This window comes from Nuphar pumila, chromosome 2 (assembly GCF_984573655.1).
Source record: "Nuphar pumila chromosome 2, dmNupPumi1.hap1.1, whole genome shotgun sequence".
NCBI classification, from domain to species: Eukaryota; Viridiplantae; Streptophyta; class Magnoliopsida; order Nymphaeales; family Nymphaeaceae; genus Nuphar; species Nuphar pumila.
In genome coordinates this window covers 101,910,839-101,932,625 of record NC_143250.1, presented here as the reverse complement: position 1 = coordinate 101,932,625, position 21,787 = coordinate 101,910,839, and the positions used below count along the sequence as shown (strand labels likewise).

Sequence of the window (21,787 nt, the reverse complement as noted above, 5' to 3'; positions counted from 1 at the left end):
AGGGCCGATCGGCCCTCCCGTCCGACTGTCTTAAAAAAGAAAATGGTGAACCCGCTTTTGCCGGCGTCCGAAGGATCTGAACGACGGCAACTCGCCGCCCGACGTCGGGTTTCTGAACGGGTGACACCGCCCCCTTCCTAACAAAAGTCATCATATCATAATTATGTTTAATATTCATCAAGTCCTATTTTATTTCCGGTTGCTTTGCTTTGGCAGAGAATCCTTGTTTATGTTAATTTAGAATGGTGACATTGTAACTACAATGAGATAGACAATATTTTAGAGATTAAATCATTAAAAGCTGCTATTGAAAAGAAAAGGTGGAATATAAGGATTGTACTTTGAATTTAACATAATTATCCCTTATAAAGTAATAACAGAATATAAGTTAATTGCTTTATTTTAGATTCAAGCCATTAAATGGCTTGTTTGGTCTCTAGCATTGGTGGCCGGTCTATTAACACCAAAAAATAGATGGAGAAACTGCATTATAAAGCATCAGTTCACTGGTCCAGTATGTTTGAGCCCAAAGTATTTATTTCAATGCAATGATACGAAGAAATCGGGTTCTTGTTAGCAGTTCACATTTAGGTAGTAAGAGTTGAACGTACACCATAATGAACCTTTGTACTAAAGAAAATGCTCCAAGTCATTATCTTGACATATATTCATATTTATTCACACACGTACAATAAGCTTAAATAGTTATGCTCGACAGTATAATTAGATGGGGCTTTCACGGAGAAAATGAAAGTTTATAGACTAAATTAGGACAGAAAATATAGGGAAATAGAATTATGCTTTAAGCATTTAGTAGGTGGGAGGCAACAAGGCAATGTTAATGATGATCATAATTGCAATCACCATCATCAATTGTTAACTCATGATAAGTTATATTGAAACAGAAACACATTCTGCGTTAAAATCGTGTTAACAATGTATGACCAATGACTTTCTAAACCTTTATTATTTTTAATGGGCTAATTAGTGTCAAATTCTTAGAAACTTCCTCAAAGAACACCATTTAGAAGCTTGTTGAGAAATGTTTATCCCTTTTTTTGGTATGCCCAACAAATTTTCTAGTTTTCACATGTTTCTAGTATACCGTAATTGAATTTTGAATCCACCGAAAAACTAAAAAAACCGCCAAACATGTTCGCGTTAAATCATTGAAAGCAAAACATAAACTAAATCTTGATGCAGAAGCGCACCTGAATCCATTGGTACTCTGGTAGATCTTTGACGGGTATGATCTTCCAAAACTTGTGTATGTGGCCCTTGCATTTCTCTAAACCTAATGAGAGGTATTGATTTCTCTTGATGTTGACTGGAAGCCTGAAGAGAAGAGAACCACTATATAAGGTTTGAGGACTATAACCTAATTGTAATTACCTGAGAGTTTATTTTCAATTCAGCCAATCATAGAATTGAAAATTGACAGAAAAAGACATAAGAGGTATCTTCATATAATAACACCAAACCATATGAGATATTACATGGCCCAACCGAATTAGATCCCATAAATAGGGCCTAAATCATAGACAACATATAACATGTGACTTATCATATGTAGGCCCACATGATTTTTCCCAACATTGGGCACTCTGAACGGCATCTAGGGGCCCAAGGTGTTTGTTTACTCATCTTGGACTGTTTGATCATGATGATTAACTTGCCCATTCAGGAAAGCATCATTTAAAATGGGTCCATGAATAATCGACCCCTTAAGTTAGGGGGGCAAACAGGTCGTATATGTGCCAGATCTGGGTCTAGAATTGGATCCAAATCAGATCCAAAGGGTTAAAGTTAAATCCAAATCCAAAATACATGTGGTAATACTGGATCCAAAAAAAATTAAAAACAAGCTATTTACATGTAAAAAATGCAATTGGGTTAGATTTTGAATCGGATCAACTCCATACTTGACTTAAAATGCTGATTTTAATCTGACCCAAATCCGAAAGTAATCTGAATGAACAGATCAAAATCTTATTTGAATTCACATTACGATGTTACTTAAAGGATCCATATCTGAAAATAACATGATAGACTCAAATGGAATATCCGACCATATCTGATCCATTTGCAGCCCTACTGACTCACCCTGGATGGACTGTTCATGTCTAACAAATGATACTGAAGTTGCTTCCAAGGTTCCACTTTCCTAGCTAGGGATGATCATGGTTCAAAACCCACTAGGAACATTTTTTGCCATAAGGCTGAAGTGGGATGCACTTTCCAGTGGGCAGGGAGATCTCAATGGCTTTACTAACTATCACTGTGTGGGCGGTTGTAGGGATTTTTTCCTAGGGGTGTCAATGGGTTGGGTTTGGTTCAGACCCAGGTGAAACTAGACTTAGACCAGTTTTCTGGTATGGTATCGGGTCCAAATCCAAGTTTAATTGGGTCTATTATAAGAAAAATTATATTCGAGAACCCGATAAGAACTACATGAACCAAACCCAACCCGTTGATACATAGGACAAACGTGTGTGATATGAAACGATAATTGGTTTCTTTGATGTGACTTGAGCTGTTGACCAAACTCATCAAAGAGAGGATATGTTGCCTAAGTAGAAATTAGGAGAGTTAGATGTTTGGTGTAGTTTGCATAAGCAGTTAATGTCTGCAAAACAACGACGGGTTGTATCTGAGAACTGCCAAAACATTTGTTTTTTTATTTTTACTAGGAGAAACGGCCCTAGGCGCTGAGACAGAGTGGCGCTGGCTCAGCTTGCTGTACTTACGGTCTCTGTTCATGTCAGCGTAAACTCTGAGGGCTTACCCCTTAACCCCACGGAGTCGCCAAGCTTCGGCTTATGCAGGGAGTGACACCCATGGGATTTGAACCTAGACTGTCCGTTAAACGGTCCAGGCCTCATCTCATTATGCCAAACCTCTTGAGTCTGCCAAAACATTTGTTGTAGAGGGAGGACCATTGCCCCAAAGGGGTTTGGCGAAGTGGGATGCGGCCTAGGCCTCTAGGCAGACGGTCTAGGTTAAAATTCCTTGAGTGTCATCCCTTGCCCAAGCCAAAATGTGGCGACTCTTTGGGGGCAAGGAGTAAGCCCATAGAGTTTTACTCTGTCAGCTAGGTCTATGCTCTTTGGGGCAGTTTCTCCACGTAAATATCCAAGAAAAAGAGGAAGGACCATTTTGATTTACAATTGATTATTCAAGTTTAATCTACTAGATCGACAGTCTGGAAAGACATCTGCATATTTTTAGATATTGCGATTCAACTTTGTATATTAAGCTATAAAATTGAGTTCATCATTGTATTTTAATTTCATTGACCGTGATTCATCTTTAAATATTAGCCATAAATTTGACCAGTATTGTATAATTAGCATTTTCTGCATTTATTTATCGATGACTAACTAATTCTCAGTCTGATTTGATTTACTGAAATCATACTAGCTGATTCTGTTCTCTCATGACTTTTTTTTTAAAAGCCAAGCTGGGGTTAGGCAGACCCAACTAGCTGCTCCTACCAGACCCTGCGGAGGCCCCGTTGGTACGCACGACTCATTTTTCCATTAATTGATTTGTTGCATTTTTTTCTGTCACATCACACAAATACAAAAAATGAAGAGGTTAAAGTTTGAAATGTGCCACATAAGCCCTTGTGCAGACTCAGCTCGGTTTGGATTCATTGTCCAACATAAAGCTTGAGTATAGGTTGGACATGAGCTTGAACTCATATTCTGGGCATGGCCCACCATAAAATTGAGTTGCTATTCTGGGCTTATTCTCGCGAGTGCATGGAGAGAGAGAGAGAGAGAGAGAGAGAGAGAGAGAGAGAGAGAGAGAGAGAGAGAGAGAGAGAATTTTATTAGTCCCATGGGTTTGGGTCAAGTCCAAAAATTAGGCCCGGTAAAAAAAATGGGTTGGGTCATGGGTATTATAAATGAAGAACCAAACACGTTTGTACTTGACCCAAAATTCAAAAAATGACCATACTGGATGATTAATTTGACCTGATTTCTTAAAAATCCTACAATTTATGATATTTTCCTGATGTCTAAAATCGCAGATATCTAATATTGTTTGGACCTTTTTACTCTTCGCAATTGCAAATTTAGGCTTTTTTGCGATAAAATTGTATCACCGATCATCTATGTCCAACACCACTTAAATATAGAATTACATGTTTTTTAATGTGAATTTAGACCTCACAAACTCATATAAATTTATTTACGAGATTTCCGTAAAATTGAGACCACCAAAATCACAAATATCCTATTATTTTGCTTATAATTGCATAAATATATTTGCGAAACACCTCTCACAAATATCATAATGTTTCACATATATTCTGAGATCACATAAACTCCAATTAAAGGGAACCAACAAAATCACTAATATGCTACTTAAATATTTGCAAAAATTTTATTATATGCATTTTTTCTTAATAGTTGCAATTTTATCAAATCATATATATACACATTTTTTTAGGGTTTCTTCTCGTTTGTATCTGCAAAGAACTTCTCTGTAGAAGACTTACAACAATTCCTGCATTCTAAGGAGGTTGCAATATCATCTTTATGATTGACTTTCCTATCTATAGGTTTGAAAGGTAAGTTTCATACAATATATACGTATCTCCATGTATATTCTCCATGTATATTACTGTTTAATATGACAACCTACAATAAGGGGTGTGAATAGATCTAACTCACGAGCATTGAATACCCTCATGCGTATTTATGTTTGGTTGTTGCTATGGATTTTCTTTGTGTTGTCAACTTGTCATCGGCGTCTTGGGCCATCAGATTTAACGTTTAGGGTTTACTATGTTTTACAATTTTTTGCATAAAATTTTATATATTATTATAGATAATTTATGATTGTTTGCTTGTTTATGTTGGTGTAATGAGGCTAGGGTTAACCAAGGTGGTATCCCATGTGGTAAGTGAGGTCCTGTGTCAAGTTGAAGGCCAAGATTGAATCCCCCTACCACGTGTTGGCAGTAGTTCTGGTAGGAATTCGCCTAACCCCAAATTGTCTTTAAAACAAAAAATAGAGCTAAGGTTCACCATGCAGAAGCATTGAAAGGGTTAAATTACACTATCATGGTTGTTATATGCAGTCAATGATGACGCTTGAAAGAGCTAAAGTACACTAATTGAAAATATTTATTGGTCTCATTTTTTTTATATATATTTTACACAGAGAAACCACCCCAAAATCAGAGACCTAGCCGCATTGGCTCTACCAGTCACACTCACGATCACTGTTTTGACAACGTAAAACTCTATGGGCATAACCCTTGCCCCCAGGGAGTCACCACGCTTTGGCTTGCGCAAGGGGTGACACCCATGAGATTTGAACATAGACTGCCTGACTAGCAGCCTAGGCCCCATCCCACTACGCCAAACCCCTTTGGGGCAATTCTTATACCTGATCAAAAAAACGGATCTATTGAAGACCCGACCAATACATGCCTGAACCCGTTAATCCATATAGGTCTACAATTTTCAGCCATACCCAAATCAGGATTTGGACTTGAAGGTTGTGGTCTAACTTTTAAACCTGATTCAGAATCTGATAAGACCCAGCCCGAACCAACCCAGGTACAACACCTATTTGCAGATCATAGATCAAATCAGATGACTAACCAAAAGAAAATCATATTGTATACAGAAGATTCAATCAATGACCATAATACACTTAAGCTGCTAATTTTACTACTAAAATACAGAACAAAACATATAGAAAGAATATATTTCATATGATACCAGACACTTTAAGCGATGAAAGGAGGACAAAAACAAACCAGAGCAAGAGGAAAAAGAAACAGGTTGCCCAAGCCAGGGGCTTTGGCCCTCCCAACTCACCACCAAGAGTGAGACGCCTCAATACTAGGACAGATATGCAACATATGGAGGTGATGAAGAAAACAATGAGAGAGAAACTTAGGCCTTCGGCGTTGTTTATGTAGAGAGGTTCCCTCTTCACAACAAAATTGTACGCCGTGCTGATCAACCATGGGATGCCAATGCCGATATAGATATTCACTGAATTGCTGAAAAAAATAATTCAAGTGACAGTTATGAGAATAATTATCACTGAATAGCCTGCTTACATTACACCCACATTCTCATCTTGTCCATGCTAAAACCCAGATGAAAATAAACAAGTAATTTGAACTCACTACAAATTGATCATATGCACCAGAAGAATCAACCACTTTATATATATAGAGTAATGCGCTGGTTCTGCCCATCTCAAAATCATAGTTTTTTGTATTTTTTCTCATATCTAACACCATAGATGTGATCTATAGGTTTTGTTTAGTGAGAACCAGCTTTTGGATCACCGGAATCTGATCTGTATACAGGTTTTTCTGGTGATTCAAAATCAATGGCTATGAAGGCATCAATTTTTTCCGGCTCATAAAAATACATTTTTTTCATCGAAAACATGTGATCCAAGAGTGGATTCCCACTAAATCAAGCATGCTAAACACATCTAATGGTTCAGATCTATCAGAAAACACTTCAAACTATGGGGCAGAACAAGAAAAGTGAGCTTAATATGTTCAGTTCTCTCTCTCTCCCCCCCCTCTCTCTCTCTCTCTTTATATATATATATATATATAGGGTTAATCTAACATTAAACTAGTGGGATCCAACCTTATGAAAATCACTAAAACACACTTAAAATAATGATATTTTTTTAAATGAAAGTTTACTTTTTTTGGGCATTATAGGTCTTTTGAATTTGGAGAAAATTGAAAAGTCAAACACCTTTTCCAAAAAATAATTTTATGAAGCTATTAAAGTTACTTTTTTTACCTCAAAAAGTAACCTTGCATATTAAAAAATGCCATTATTTAAGGGTGTTTTAGTCATTTTCATAAGATTGAATCCATCTAATGTTAAACACAATTAGTTTAATGTTAGATTAACCCTAATATATATATATATATATATATATATATATATATATATATATATATATATATAAAAGAAAATGAGAATCTGCCCGACTCTATCCATGGCCGACCCGTACCAGATGGACTTTTTCTCAAAAATTTTGGTGTTTTTTCAAAATTCTAACCTTACAAATGTGTTCTAAGTGCCTGTTTTCATAGGAATCGGGTCATGGATCATTTGATTCAGATGCATGGATAGGTTTTTATAAGGTTCCAAAATCAACTGTTTACAATTTTTTTAAAACTTGAGTCTCCAAAAACCATTTTTTTCATTTGCTCTCTCTCTCTCTCTCTCTCTCTCTCTCTCTCTCTATATATATATATATATATATATATATATATATATATATATATGAAAATGTCCTCAATGAAAAACCCTCTCAAACCTTCCCAATGGACGTGTTATTGGATTTTTGGTGTTTTTTTTTCAAAATTTTGACCGTACAAATGTGACCTATATGCTTGTTTTTATAGGAATCAGTTCATGGAGTATTTGATTTCGATGCATGGATAAGTTTTTATAAGTTTCAAAATCAACGGCCTACAATTTTCACAAATTTTTGAGGCTCCAAATACCATTTTCTCTATCCGGAATTCATGATCCAAGTATCGATTTATAGTAAATTAATCATGCCGAACACATCTGTACGGTCAGAATTTTGAAAAAAGTACAAAAAAATTTCATTGAGAAGGTTTGGAAGGGTTTCCATTGGAGATGTTTTCATTCCCATATATATATATATATATATATATATATATATATATATATATAAGCCCATAACAGTGGACGAGCAAATAATCTACTGGTGGACATTTTTTTAATGAAACATGACAATTAGCGGTGGCGATTAACTTGTTCAGATTAACGGTGGACGCACATTTGATGCGTGTCCAGCATTTAACTCGTTCACTCTTGCGGGTTTATATATATATATATATAGGGTGCCCCGGGAGCTCCTACTCCACCTAATAAAAGATTCAAATTTTCAAAATTTGAATGTTTTTTTCGTTGATCAAACCCTATAGATATGATCTACAATCAGTAGTTAGTGGAAAACATGTTTTGGATCATGTGATTATGGCATACATGTAGGCTTTTTAATATCTTCAAAAATCAACTGCTCACAATGTAACAAAATTTCATGACTTAAAAAAACCTATTTTGATGTCCAAAAAAACATGATCCAAAACATGTTTCCTATCAAATAAACTGTGTTAAGTACATCTATATGGTCTGATTGAGAAGATGCAACCTACAACTATGATTTTTAGTAGGTGGGAGTAGGTGCTCCATGACCACTGTAGCATATATATATATGTAAAAACCGTAAGTTTTGCCATTTAAAATTTTTTCGGGAAACATGCAATTTGGACCTAAGATCCATATTTCGGATCTCGGACCCATAAATGGGTATTGATGCATAGCTTAGGGCATTTAAAAATATATATATATATTAACATTTGTAATAAAGCGAGATATGTATGGCGAACTCGCGGATCCACAGTTGGATCCATTTGGATCCAACTTGTGGACCCATTTTCGTTGAGAAACAGGCGTAGACCCAACTCGGGGTCGGTTACCGGGTCCCGGGTCCGGACCCGGGTCGCCCCTGTGTATCGAGTAAAAGAAAAAGGGGGTTACCTGATAAGGGTTGCCCGATTTTTCTGAAAAAAGGGGAAAGTGAGAAGGGGGAGGGTTAGGGTGCTGAGAGAAAACTCTAACCCCTATCGTGTGAGGGGAAAAAAGGGGAATGGTGAGCCACAGCCTCCGGTGAAAGGGGAACGACCTCCACCAAATTCGGGAGGCTTCCTCCTTTAAAATGGCAGGTTGGTATCCCCTTCCCCTTTACCTCTCTATTTTTGCCCCAAATCTCTCTCACTCTCCTCGTTTTTGTGCACATTGCTGGAGCCACACCAGCGGCAACTCCCCAACTGCGGCAGACGTGCGCACCACCCTTGGCAAGCGACGGTCCTCCCTCCTCCTCGTTGTTTCCCTTCAACCGGAGCTCGATAGTGGGGGTGGGATCGACCTCAGCCGATCTCTCTTTAGTTAAGCTGCCTCCGATCATCCGGATTTGCGAAACGAGGTACGGGTACCTCTTCTTGATTCAAATGGGGCATCGGTGGAGATTGGATCTCCATGCAACAGTCGATGGAATCTCATGGAGAATAGTTTCCACTGTTACTCCCTTGCACCTTCTGTGCTCTTGTTGTTCAAAAAAAAAAAACAGAACTAAAAGCTTTACCTTCATGATTTGGGGCCCAGGTATGCAGTCGGCTGGGCTGTGTACCAGACCCAGCCAACTGGGTCGGCTGGGTGGTTCTGGCTGGGTGCTAGACCCAGTTTTAGTTGAGTCTTTATTCGAAATCCTTTATTTGAGCTTGAATGGTTAGAATAAGTTGATATTGTTTAAGGAAGTTGGCATCAGATTTATCAAGTTGTTAGGCATTTTTATTTTAACTTGAATGGTTAGAATAAGTTGATATTGTTTAATGAAGTTTTGCATCAGACGTATCATGTTGATAGGAATCCTTTATTTGAACTTGAATGATTAGAATAAGTTGATATTGTTTAATGAAGTTTTGCATCAAAATTATCATGTTGATAGGCATCTTTTATTTGAACTTGAATGGTTAGGATGAGATGATAATTCATCCATTGTTTAATTCTGATATGTCTTAGAAATTAAATATGGTATTGAATTTGTGATCGTTGCTTAGCAACTGTTAAAGCTTAACCAACTGGGCATTTAGGAAAACCTGAGACAAAAAGGGATTGTGCCTAGCTGTTTTCAAAAAGGGTATATGAGTAATAAAAAAATCAGTTTTCTTGTAACAGGTATGTTGTTGTTCTTTTTGACAGCATACACAGGCCCAAACTGGGCCTGTGTACATGCTGGTGGACCCAGCCGACAGGGTCGGCTGGGCTGGGCATTGTCCTTTCAAAGAAAAATTTTATAATAAATAAATTAAACAACTAGAACTTTGAAATCTGTTTTGTTTGAAGTATCGGCTGTTGGATTGGCTGGCTGGCAGCCAGCCGAGTGGCTCTCAGCTGACTGCCAGCTGCTGGCCGAACCGACAGGCCCAGCCAAGTGCTTGGCTGGGTGTGTGGTTGGCTGGGGCAGGCCCAGTCATCCCCGTCAGTAGGTGCTGGCCTGGGTCTTGGCCTTGAGAAAATTCTTTTGTTATACTTGATACAGATTTTTTTTTTTGTATAGGAGGGGCTTCCTGACAGCATACACAGGCCCAAAATGGGCCTGTGAATACCCTGTCATACCCAGCCGACCGGGTCGGCTGGGCTGCGCTGTTCGATACATAATTTTTTTTTCTCATGTAGGTATTGTAGCATGCTAGTGACATAAGTGTGTTAAATTATGAAAACAGGGCGGGCTGCGATTAGTAAAGTTAGGATTTTAAATCTCTTACTGCATGTTAAACCTTGGGAATAAGTCATGTACCTGAAATTTTAATTTCCACATATGTTAGGCGTGGATGTGGTTCATATGTGTGTTGGAACATGCTTACACATTACTCCATGACAAGGTTGTTTTGAGTGCTTACTTATTGATGGACTTAACAGGTGTGGTTGTATATATATAAACACATGAATGCTCTTTTGTTCACCTCATTACAATTCATGATTAGAACCATATGTAGTGATAATTGCATAAAGATGCATGCATGCGCATACCATGCATATGCGCAGGAAAAGGGGGTATAACATGTGTTGTGTAATTTGCATATGGGAATGTCATATTTCATGTTTATTATCAATGGGTTAAGTTGGTACATATATGACTATACCTTGCAGGCATGTTAATACCACTGCATACATATGATTATGATTCTTGCATCAGTGCTTCGGCGATCATAATGAATCATCGAGGGTTTGGTAAACCCGAGCTGTGGAATTGTTTTCCCTCATTCATTTCAATGCATTGCAAAGATCATGCTTGATTAATATTTCAGCTTTATTGCACTGTTCTATATGTTTCCACAGGCCGGAGTCTTGTGATGGCTCTCGTGAGGTAGATGCGAGCTTTTATCTTTCTTTTTGCATATAATGTTGCAAAACTTAAGAAATTAATTAAAAAGTAATAACAAAGCACAGTGTAATATACCTTCTGGGATCACCCATCTGGAGAATGGGGATCTTAGAAATCCGGTCTTGGGGAGACTGTGAGGATACAAAACTCCGTGTGCGTAATTTTGGTCCCCTGAACCCGATATGAACGTTCCTTCTCCTGGCCACGGTTTTAGGGAGAGTCCGCCACTTTACCCGGGAGTGATGTGTTTGACACAGCTGTTATTTTTGGTACCAAGAAAGTGGCACTTGTGGGCGTGGGGTGTCCCTTGTGTCCCCGACATTAGATGTGAAGGTCTAATGTTCCGAAGGTGATTCGGTCGAGGGCTAAGTTGGAACCCAGTAATAAAATATAAATTGTTTGCTAAGCTACCCTGTGAACCTAACTTAACCTCGGGGTTTGTACCTGTTTGGTGTATCCGCGGGCAACGGTAATTAAAAAGAGAAACTTAAAGTTGTATGCATTTAATAGGTCATGCATAAGGAAACAAAAGACTTAATGGAAGATAATAAAATGATTCATGCATTGCACAAAGGACATGCATTTTTCCTATTATGCATTAGATCATGCATACTTTAATGGTTTCCTTACTCAATACATGAGGGTAAGTGTTGAATGTTTAATTCTTGTTGCATGCTGAAATTTTAGTAGATGCTACTGCTTTACTGTCTTTGCATGCTTAGCATTTATGATAGTTGCATGAATAAATTCTCAAATGCTATAAACTGTCTTGTATGTTTTTCCCTTAATTTTTGCATGATATCTCATCTTGACTCTTTATCTCACTTGCTTCATTAAGAAGTAACTGTGCTCAGGATTTCGATTCTGACACCCTACTTCATTGGTTTTTCGCAGGAACAGGTGATCAATGAAGTCAACAGCTACTGCGAGGGCGCGAGAGTCACAACGAGTTTTGACAGTCTTCTTTGTGGACAGAGTGGCTCTTTATTTTGGTTTTTCAGTCTAGTGTTTTTGTTATTTGCTTATTGTCATCAGTGGTTACTTGAGTCAGACACTTTATTTTTGAGATTAACTTTTAATTCATGAATACAGGTAATGGTTAGTTTATGGATGTTAATTGCAAGTTCTTTTGTAGTTTATGGCTATCCAGTTGGAATTGGAACTGTGAGGACCCCGGGTCTCTGGGAAGTTTTCCGCACTGTTTTAGAAAAAAAAAATTCCGCATTTTCAAAGGGGATGAGTTGGGGTCGTTACAGGTTTGGTATTAGAGCGTCCACAAAAAACTTGCAATTTTATCGTCTTTGAGTGTTTAATTTTCATAATTGGTATGTGAGCCCTGTCCTGAAGCGTCAACAAGTTGTGACTCGTCCTCCAGAGCAGTCTTCTTCACTGGTATGGTTGTTTAATACTTTTACTTAATTTATATAAGTTCTGTGTGATTATGGTAATTATATTTCCATGCTCTTTGGTGTGAATTTTAAAAGTCTGATGTGATTCGGGAACGAATACTGTTCGTGATCAACCCTAAGGGGGTAGTATCAATAATAGTCTAATTCGTAAAAGGTAGTGCATTGTAGATGACGCACTATACCCGTAGAGGCGCTTCGTCTTCTACTGCTGCTCCCACGAACTGACAGGAGCAAAGAGATTTCATGATGGAGGTCATCCATACCCTGACAGAGACTATGACGGCTCAAGCGACACAGACAGCGCAGGCGCTGCAAGCGACTCAGAACCTTCAGGCAGTACAAGCTGCACAAACAGCGCAGGCTGCACAGGCAGCCGCGCAGGCAGCGACTCGTGACCCTCCGGTCAATATTGTTCCCAACGCAGGTGGCGTTTCGTTCGAGAGGTTTCTGAAGTTGGACCCGCCTTCCTTTTCAGGAAAGGCAGACCCAGAGGCTGCCGAGAGATGGGTCGAGGAGATTGAGCGGGTGTTTGACGTCTTACTTGTCCCTGAGGAGAGAAAGACACATTTTGGCACGTACCGCTTGAAGGGCGATGCCAAGAACTGGTGGGACACCCTGCGAAGGGTGAAATTTGCTGATTGGGATGAGATTCCTTGGGAGACGTTCAGGAAGGAGTTTCTGGACGCCTACTTTCCCACTTACGCCGAGGAGCAGATGCAACAAAAGTTCCTCGATCTGACTCAGGGGACCATGAGTCTCGTGGAATACACTACTAGGTTCCGGAGTCTTGAGAAGTATAGCCCAAACCTCTTTAAGAATGAGAAGGCAAGGGCAGCTAGATTCGTGCGTGGACTGAAAGATGGGTTACAGACTCGTGTGCTCGGGGGTTGTCCTTCTACCCTGGCCGAGGCGATCGAGTCAGCCACTGTACTGACCGAAGACTGGGAACGATCCAAAGGTAGTTTTCAGAAGAAGGGTGGCAACGGAGGAGGTTCTTCAGGAGGGACCAGGAAGAATCCTCCAACAGGAGGGGGAGTGCAGAATGGGAAGAAGCAGCGTACCCATGACGGGCGACAGCAGGGCGCGCAACAGGGCCGACCTCAGCCGCGGAGACAACAGGGGAAGGCCCAGCCGGCATGTCGCAGATGCGGCAAGAACCATCCACTAGGTTTTTGCCCATCGTTCAAGGGGGTCTGCTACCAGTGCCAGCAGCCAGGGTACATTGCCCCCTTCTGTCCGAACAAGCCTGCGGTTCCGGGTGGACAGCAGCAGCAGAGGCCTCAACAGCAGCAGGGTCAGCGCAAGACCAATGGACGGGTCTACGCAGCGACAGCAACCTCCCAGGATGATCAGGCTGATTTGATCGAAGGTATATTTTTAGTTGCCGAACACTTTGCACGTGTTATGTTTGATTCGGGTGCAACACACAGCTTTATTTCTTCCTCGTTTGCAAAGTTGCTTGATTTAGTTCCATCTAGCCTCGAGAGGGCTCTTGATGTGATGTCACCTATGGGTGCATCCTCTTCCTGCGGGAAATATTTTCCATCCGTATGCGTGGTGATAGAAGGCCATGAGTTGTCGGCCGATTTGGTCATTTTGAATATGACATTCTATGATGTCATCTTGGGCATGGACTGGTTGTCCAAGCATAATGCGACCCTCCAGTGTCGGGGCAGGAAGGTAATCTTGGAGCACCCCAAATTGTCTGCATTGTTGTGCCATTCGACGAGACCAACCGATGGGGTGAAGATCGTGTCAGCTTTGAAGGTCTCCAAGTACCACAAGAAGGGTTGCATGGTATTCTTGGCCAGTGTTTCTGCTCAAAACAGTCAGGCGCCGTCCTTGGAGCAGTTAGACGTTGTCCGCGAATTCTCGGATGTTTTTCCCGAGGATTTGCCGGGTTTGCCTCTGCATCGAGAAATTGAGTTCTCGATCGAGCTAGTGCCTGGTACAGCACCAGTTTCTCGCGCTCCGTATCGCATGGCACCTGCTGAGTTAGGGGAACTGAAAAAGCAGTTGCAGGAGCTTCTTGACAAATGATTTATTAGACCGAGTGTATCCCCTTGGGATGCCCCGGTCCTCTTTGTTAAGAAGAAGGATGGTTCAATGCGACTTTGTATTGACTACCGAATGTTGAATCAAGTAACGGTGAAGAACAAGTACCCTTTGCCTAGGATCGATGATTTGTTTGATCAGTTGAGAAGGGCCAAGGTGTTCTCAAAAATCGATCTTCGTTCGGGATATCATCAGCTGAGGATTAAAACCGAAGATATTCCTAAGACAGCATTCAGGTCCAGATACGGGCATTATGAGTTTCTAGTGATGTCCTTTGGACTTACAAATGCCCCTGCGGCATTTATGGATCTGATGAACCGGGTTTTCAGGTTGTGGCTGGATTCTTTTGTCATCGTGTTCATAGATGACATTCTAATATATTCGGAGAGTGTGGAAGATCACCGAGAGCATTTACGACTCGTGCTGCAGACACTGAGAGAACACCAGCTTTACGCTAAATTCTCAAAGTGTGAGTTTTGGATCGATAGGGTGATGTTTCTTGGTCACGTGATATCCGAGAGAGGTGTAGAGGTTGATCCAGCCAAGGTGGAAGCCGTTTTGTCATGGGAACAACCGAAGACGGTGACAGACATTAGGAGTTTCTTGGGATTGGCGGGTTATTATCGTCGATTCATTCAAGATTTCTCGCGTATAGCGGCTCCGATGACTCGGTTGTTGCAGAAAGGAGTGAAGTTCGAGTGGTCCTCTCGCTGCGAAGACAGTTTTCAAGAGTTAAAGAAGAGGTTGACCACAACGCCGGTTTTGACATTGCCTTCTGGTACGGGTGATTTTGTGGTATACAGTGATGCGTCGGGGACTGGACTGGGTTGCGTTCTTATGCAGCATGGAAAGGTCATAGCATACGCTTTCCGACAGCTAAAGGTGCATGAGAAGAATTATCTCACACATGACTTGGAGTTAGCGGCAGTAGTGTACACGCTGAAGATTTGGCGCCACTACCTTTATGGGGAAACGTTTGAGGTCATGTCCGATCACAAGAGCCTCAAATATATCTTCACCCAGAGGGATTTAAATTTGAGGCAACGTAGGTGGTTGGAATTCCTAAAGGATTACGACTTCTCCATCGCTTACCATCCGGGTAAGGCGAATGTGGTGGCTAATGCACTTAGTAGAAAGGCGTCAGTCACAGCAACTAGCTTGATTGGACGCAGTTGGAATCTGGTCGAGGAGTTCGTACGATGGCAACCTTTTTCTGACGACTCCGAGCGCATCCTTTGTGCCGGGATGCAGGCACGACCAGAGATCATAGATCGAATTGAGGAACTCCAATCAGAAGATCCGGACTTCGAAAAGTTGTGCGAAAGCGCTCAGAAGCCAGAAGCGCAGTTTCGTCGGGAGGAGGGCGGAACCATTATGTTCGGAGACCGATGGTGGGTTCCAAAAGCGTTACGGGAAGAGTTGATGAGTGAAGCTCACAGGTCGAAGTATTCTGTTCACCCTGGTTCCACCAAGATGTTCAAAGATCTTCAGAGGACGTATTGGTGGAATGGGATGAAACGGGACATCGCGGAGTTCGTATCTCGGTGTCTTACTTGCCAGCAAGTAAAGATTGAACACCAGAGACCAGGTGGACTTTTGCAGCCTCTTGAGATTCCAGAATGGAAGTGGGATGATATCTCAATGGACTTCATCGTAGGGCTGCCTAAGACCCGACGACAACGAGATGCCATATGGGTGATTGTGGATCATTTGACAAAGAGTGCTCATTTTCTTCCGATCAAGATTAGTCAAAGCTTGGAGAGCTTGGCCGAACTCTACGTAGAGGAGATTGTTAGGCTTCACGGAGTGCCTCGTTCGATAGTGTCAGATCGGGATCCGAGGTTCACATATCGATTCTGGTGCCAGCTTCAGAAAGCCCTTGGCACTACCTTGAAGTTTAGTACTGCTTTTCATCCACAGACAGACGGGCAGTCAGAACGGAGGATTCAAACGCTCGAGGATATGTTGAGAGCATGTGCTTTGGATTGGGCAGGTGATTGGGACAAACATGTGAAGCTTGCAGAGTTTTCATATAACAATAGCTTTCATGCTAGTATTGGTATGGCTCCATATGAGGCACTATATGGCCGACCGTGTAGATCTCCGGTTTGTTGGGATGAGGTTGGAGTGAGAGCAGTAGAGTCTCCAGAAATCGTCCAGCACTATGCGGATCAGGTGCGTTTAATTCGGCAAAGGTTGATTGCAGCTCAAAGTAGGCAAAAGAGTTATGCCGATCAGCGGCGTAGAGAGCTCAGTTTTGAAGTAGGCGATCACGTGTTTGTTCGAATCTCGCCTACGAAAAGTATCTTCCGGTTTGGAAAGAAAGGAAAGTTGAGTCCTAGGTAAGTCAGACCTTTCAAAGTCCTTGGACGTGTCGGAGAGACGACATATCGGGTAGCACTTCCTCCTCAGTTCTCGCAGATTCACGATGTTTTTCATGTCTCGATGTTGAGAAAGTACGTACCTGACCCTTCACACGTAATTCATTATGAGGCGATCGAGGTACAACCTGATTTAACTACGGATGAGAAGTCGATAGAAATTATAGAACGCCAGGAAAGGGTACTACGCAGTAGGACGATTCCGTTCGTAAAGGTGCGATGGCAGCATCATGGGCTAGATGAATGCACTTGGGAGCCTGAGTCAGACATGCGTCATCATTACCCTCTTTTATTTGGTACGTGCTAATTTCGGGGACGAAATTCTTTTAAGGGGGTAAGGATGTAAAAACCGTAAGTTTTGCCATTTAAATTTTTTTCGGGAAACATGCAATTTGGACCTTATATCCATATTTCGGATCTCGGACCCATAAATGGGTATTGATGCATAGCTTAGGGCATTAAATATATATATATATATATATATATATATATATATATATATATATATATATATATATATATATATATATATATATATATATATATATATATATATATATATTAACATTTATAATAAAGCGAGATATGTATGGCGAACTCGCGGATCCACAGTTGGATCCATTTGGATCCAACTTGTGGACCCATTTTCGTTGAGAAATAGGCGTAGACCCAACTCGGGGTCGGTTACCGGGTCCCGGGTCCGGACCCGGGTCGCCCCTGTGTATCGAGTAAAAGAAAAAGGGGGTTACCCGATAAGGGTTGCCCGATTTTTCTGAAAAAAGGGGAAAGTGAGAAGGGGGAGGGTTAGGGTGCTGAGAGAAAACCCTAACCCCTATCGTGTGAGGGGGAAAAAGGGGAAAGGTGAGCCGCAGCCTCCGGTGAAAGGGGAACGACCTCCACCAAATTCGGGAGGCTTCCTCCTTTAAAATGGCAGGTTGGTATCCCCTTCCCCTTTACCTCTCTATTTTTGCCCCAAATCTCTCTCACTCTCCTAGTTTTTGTGCACGTTGCTGGAGCCACACCACCGGCAACTCCCCAATTGCGGCAGACGTGCGCACCACCCTTGGCAAGCGATGGTCCTCCCTCCTCCTCGTTGTTTCCCTTCAGCCGGAGCTCGATAGTGGGGGTGGGATCGACCTCAGCCGATCTCTCTTTAGTTAAGCTGCCTCCGATCATCCGGATTTGCGAAACGAGGTACGGGTACCTCTTCTTGATTCAAATGGGGCATCGGTGGAGATTAGATCTCCATGCAACAGTCGATGGAATCTCATGGAGAACAGTTTCCACTATTACTCCCTTGCACCTTCTGTGCTCTTGTTGTTCAAAAAAAAAACAGAACTAAAAGCTTTACCTTCATGATTTGGGGCCCAGGTATGCAGTCGGCTGGGCTGTGTACCAGACCCAGCCAACTGGGTCGGCTGGGTGGTCCTGGCTGGGTGCTAGACCCAGTTTTAGTTGAGTCTTTATTCGAAATCCTTTATTTGAGCTTGAATGGTTAGAATAAGTTGATATTGTTTAAGGAAGTCGACATCAGATTTATCAAGTTGTTAGGCATTTTTATTTTAACTTGAATGGTTAGAATAAGTTGATATTGTTTAATGAAGTTTTGCATCAGAATTATCATGTTGATAGGCATCTTTTATTTGAACATGAATGGTTAGGATGAGATGATAATTCATCCATTGTTTAATTCTGATATGTCTTAGAAATTAAATATGGTATTGAATTTGTGATCGTTGCTTAGCAACTGTTAAAGCTTAACCAACTGGGCATTTAGGAAAACCTAAGACAAAAAGGGATTGTGCCTAGCTATTTTCAAAAAGGGTATATGAGTAATAAAAAAATTAGTTTTCTTGTAACAGGTATGTTGTTCTTTTTGACAGCATACACAGGCCCAAACTGGGCCTGTGTACATGCTGGTGGACCCAGCCGACAGGGTCGGCTGGGCTGGGCATTGTCCTTTCAAAGAAAAATTTTATAATAAATAAATTAAACAACTAGAACTTTGAAATCCGTTTTGTTTGAAGTATCGGCTGTTGGATTGGCTGGCTGGCAGCCAGCCAAGTGGCTCTCGGCTGACTGCCAGCTGCTGGCCGAACCGACAGGCCCAGCCAAGTGCTTGGCTGGGTGTGTGGTTGGCTGTGGCAGGGCTGGGGCAGGCTCAGTCGACCCCGTCAGTAGGTGTTGGCCTGGGTCTTGGCCTTGAGAAAATTCTTTTGTTATACTTGATACAGAATTTTTTTTTTGTATAGAAGGGGCTTCCTGACAGCATACACAGGCCCAAAATGGGCCTGTGAATACCCTGTCATACCCAGCCGACCGGGTCGGCTGGGCTGCGCTGTTAGATACATAAATTTTTTTTCTCATGTAGGTATTGTAGCATGCTAGTGACATAAGTGTGTTAAATTATGAAAACAGGGCGGGCTGCGATTAGTAAAGTTAGGATTTTAAATCTCTTACTGCATGTTAAACCTTGGGAATAAGTCATGTACCTGAAATTTTAATTTCCACATATGTTAGGCGTGGATGTGGTTCATATGTGTGTTGGAACATGCTTACACATTACTCCATGACAAGGTTGTTTTGAGTGCTTACTTATTGATGGACTTAACAGGTGTGGTTGTATATACATAAACACATGAATGCTCTTTTGTTCACCTCATTACAATTCATGATTAGAACCATATGTAGTGATAATTGCATAAAGATGCATGCATGCGCATACCATGCATATGCGCAGAAAAAGGGGGTATAACATGGGTTGTGTAATTTGCATATGGGAATATCATATTTCATGTTTATTATCAATGGGTTAATTTGGTACATATATGATTATACCTTGCAAGCATGTTAATACCACTGCATACATATGATTATGATTCTTGCATCAGTGCTTCGGTGATCATAATGAATCATCGAGGGTTTGGTAAACCCGAGCTGTGGAATTATTTTCCCTCATTCATTTCAATGCATTGCAAAGATCATGCTTGATTAATATTTCAGCTTTATTGCACTGTTCTATATGTTTCCACAGGCCGGAGTCCTGTGATGGCTCTCGTGAGGTAGATGCGAGCTTTTATCTTTCTTTTTGCATATAATGTTGCAAAACTTAAGAAATTAATTAAAAAGTAATAACAAAGCACAGTGTAATATACCTTCTGGGATCACCCATCTGGAGAATGGGGATCTTAGAAATCCAGTCTTGGGGAGACTGTGAGGATACAAAACTCCGTGTGCGTAATTTTGGTCCCCTGAACTCAATATGGAGGTTCCTTCTCCTGACCACGGTTTTAGGGAGAGTCTGCCACTTTACCCGGGAGTGGTGTGTTTGACACAGCTGTTGTTTTTGGTCCCAAGGAAGTGACACTTGTGGGTGTGGGGTGTCCCTTGTGTCCCCGACATTAGATGTGAAGGTCTAATGTTCCGAAGGTGATTCGGTGGAGGGCTAAGTTGGAACCCAGTAATAAAATATAAATTGTGTGCTAAGCTACCCTGGGAACCTAACTTAACCTCGGGGTTTGTACCCGTTTGGTGTATCTGCGGGCAACGGTAATTAAAAAGAGAAACTTAAAGCTGTATGCATTTAATAGGTCATGCATAAGGAAACAAAAGACTTAATGGAAAATAATAAAATGATTCATGCATTGCACAAAGGACATGCATTTTTCCTATTATGCATTAGATCATGCATACTTTAATGGTTTCCTTACTCAATACATGAGGGTAAGTGTTGAATGTTTAATTCTTGTTGCATGCTGAAATTTTAGTAGATGCTACTGCTTTACTGTCTTTGCATGCTTAGCATTTATGATAGTTGCATGAATAAATTCTCAAATGCTATAAACTGTCTTGTATGTTTTTCCCTTAATTGTTGCATGATATCTCATCTTGACTCTTTATCTCACTTGCTTCATTAAGAAGTAGCTGTGCTCAGGATTTCGATTCTGACACCATACTTCATTGGTTTTTCGCAAGAACAGGTGATCAGTGAAGTCAACAGCTACTGCGAGGGCGCGAGAGTCACAACGAGTTTTGACAGTCTTCTTTGTGGACAGAGTGGCTCTTTATTTTGGTTTTTCAGTCTAGTGTTTTTGTTATTTGCTTATTGTCATCAGTGGTTACTTGAGTCAGACACTTTATTTTTGAGATTAGCTTTTAATTCATGAATACAGGTAATGGTTAGTTTATGGATGTTAATTGCAAGTTCTTTTGTGGTTTATGGCTATCCAGTTGGAATTGGAACTGTGAGGACCTCGGGTCTCTGGAAAGTTTTCCGCACTGTTTTAGAAAAAAAAAATTCTGCATTTTCAAAGGGGATGAGTTGGGGTCGTTACAATATATATATATATATATATATATATATATATATATATATATATATATATATATATATATATATATATATATATATGAGTAATGTGCTCATTTTGCCCCGTTAGGCCCATTCAAAAATCATAGTTTTTGGTATTTTTTCTATCTAACACCGTAGATGTGATCTACAAGTTTTTTTTAATGGGAACCAGCTTTTGGATCACCGAAATCTGACCTGTATACAGGTTTTTCTGGTGATCCAAAACCAATGGCTATGAAGGCATCAATTTTCCCGGCTCATAAAAATACATTTTTTCGTCGAAAAAACATGATCCAAGAGTTGATTCCCACTAAATTGAGCATGCTAAACACATCTAACGGTTCAGATCTATCATAAAACACTTCAAACTATGTGACCTAACAGGGCAGAACGAGAAAAGAGGGCCTAATATGTTCAGTTCTCTCTCTCTCTCTCTCTCTCTCTCTATATATATATATATATATATATATATATATATATATATATATATATATATATATATATATATATATATATATATATATATATATATATATAGTCACTAGAATATGGGAACCAGAAATATTCAAACTACCGTGTGAACTGCGATTTTCATGGTATTT

The 21,787-nt window shown here is 40.6% G+C and overlaps 1 protein-coding gene across 3 annotated transcripts in view; it reads right to left on the bottom strand.

The window, feature by feature from the left end:
- Positions 1-5,616: 5,616 nt before the first annotated feature.
- MHX (magnesium/proton exchanger) overlaps positions 5,617-21,787 on the bottom strand; it is a 94,822-nt gene continuing 78,651 nt past the window's right edge. For all 3 annotated transcript variants that reach the window (XM_089996352.1, XM_089996354.1, XM_089996353.1), the window contains one exon: positions 5,617-6,028. In XM_089996352.1, coding sequence (XP_089852478.1) covers positions 5,731-6,028 — 298 coding nt within the window. In that variant the 3' untranslated portion in view covers positions 5,617-5,730. The remainder of the gene's footprint in view (positions 6,029-21,787) is intronic.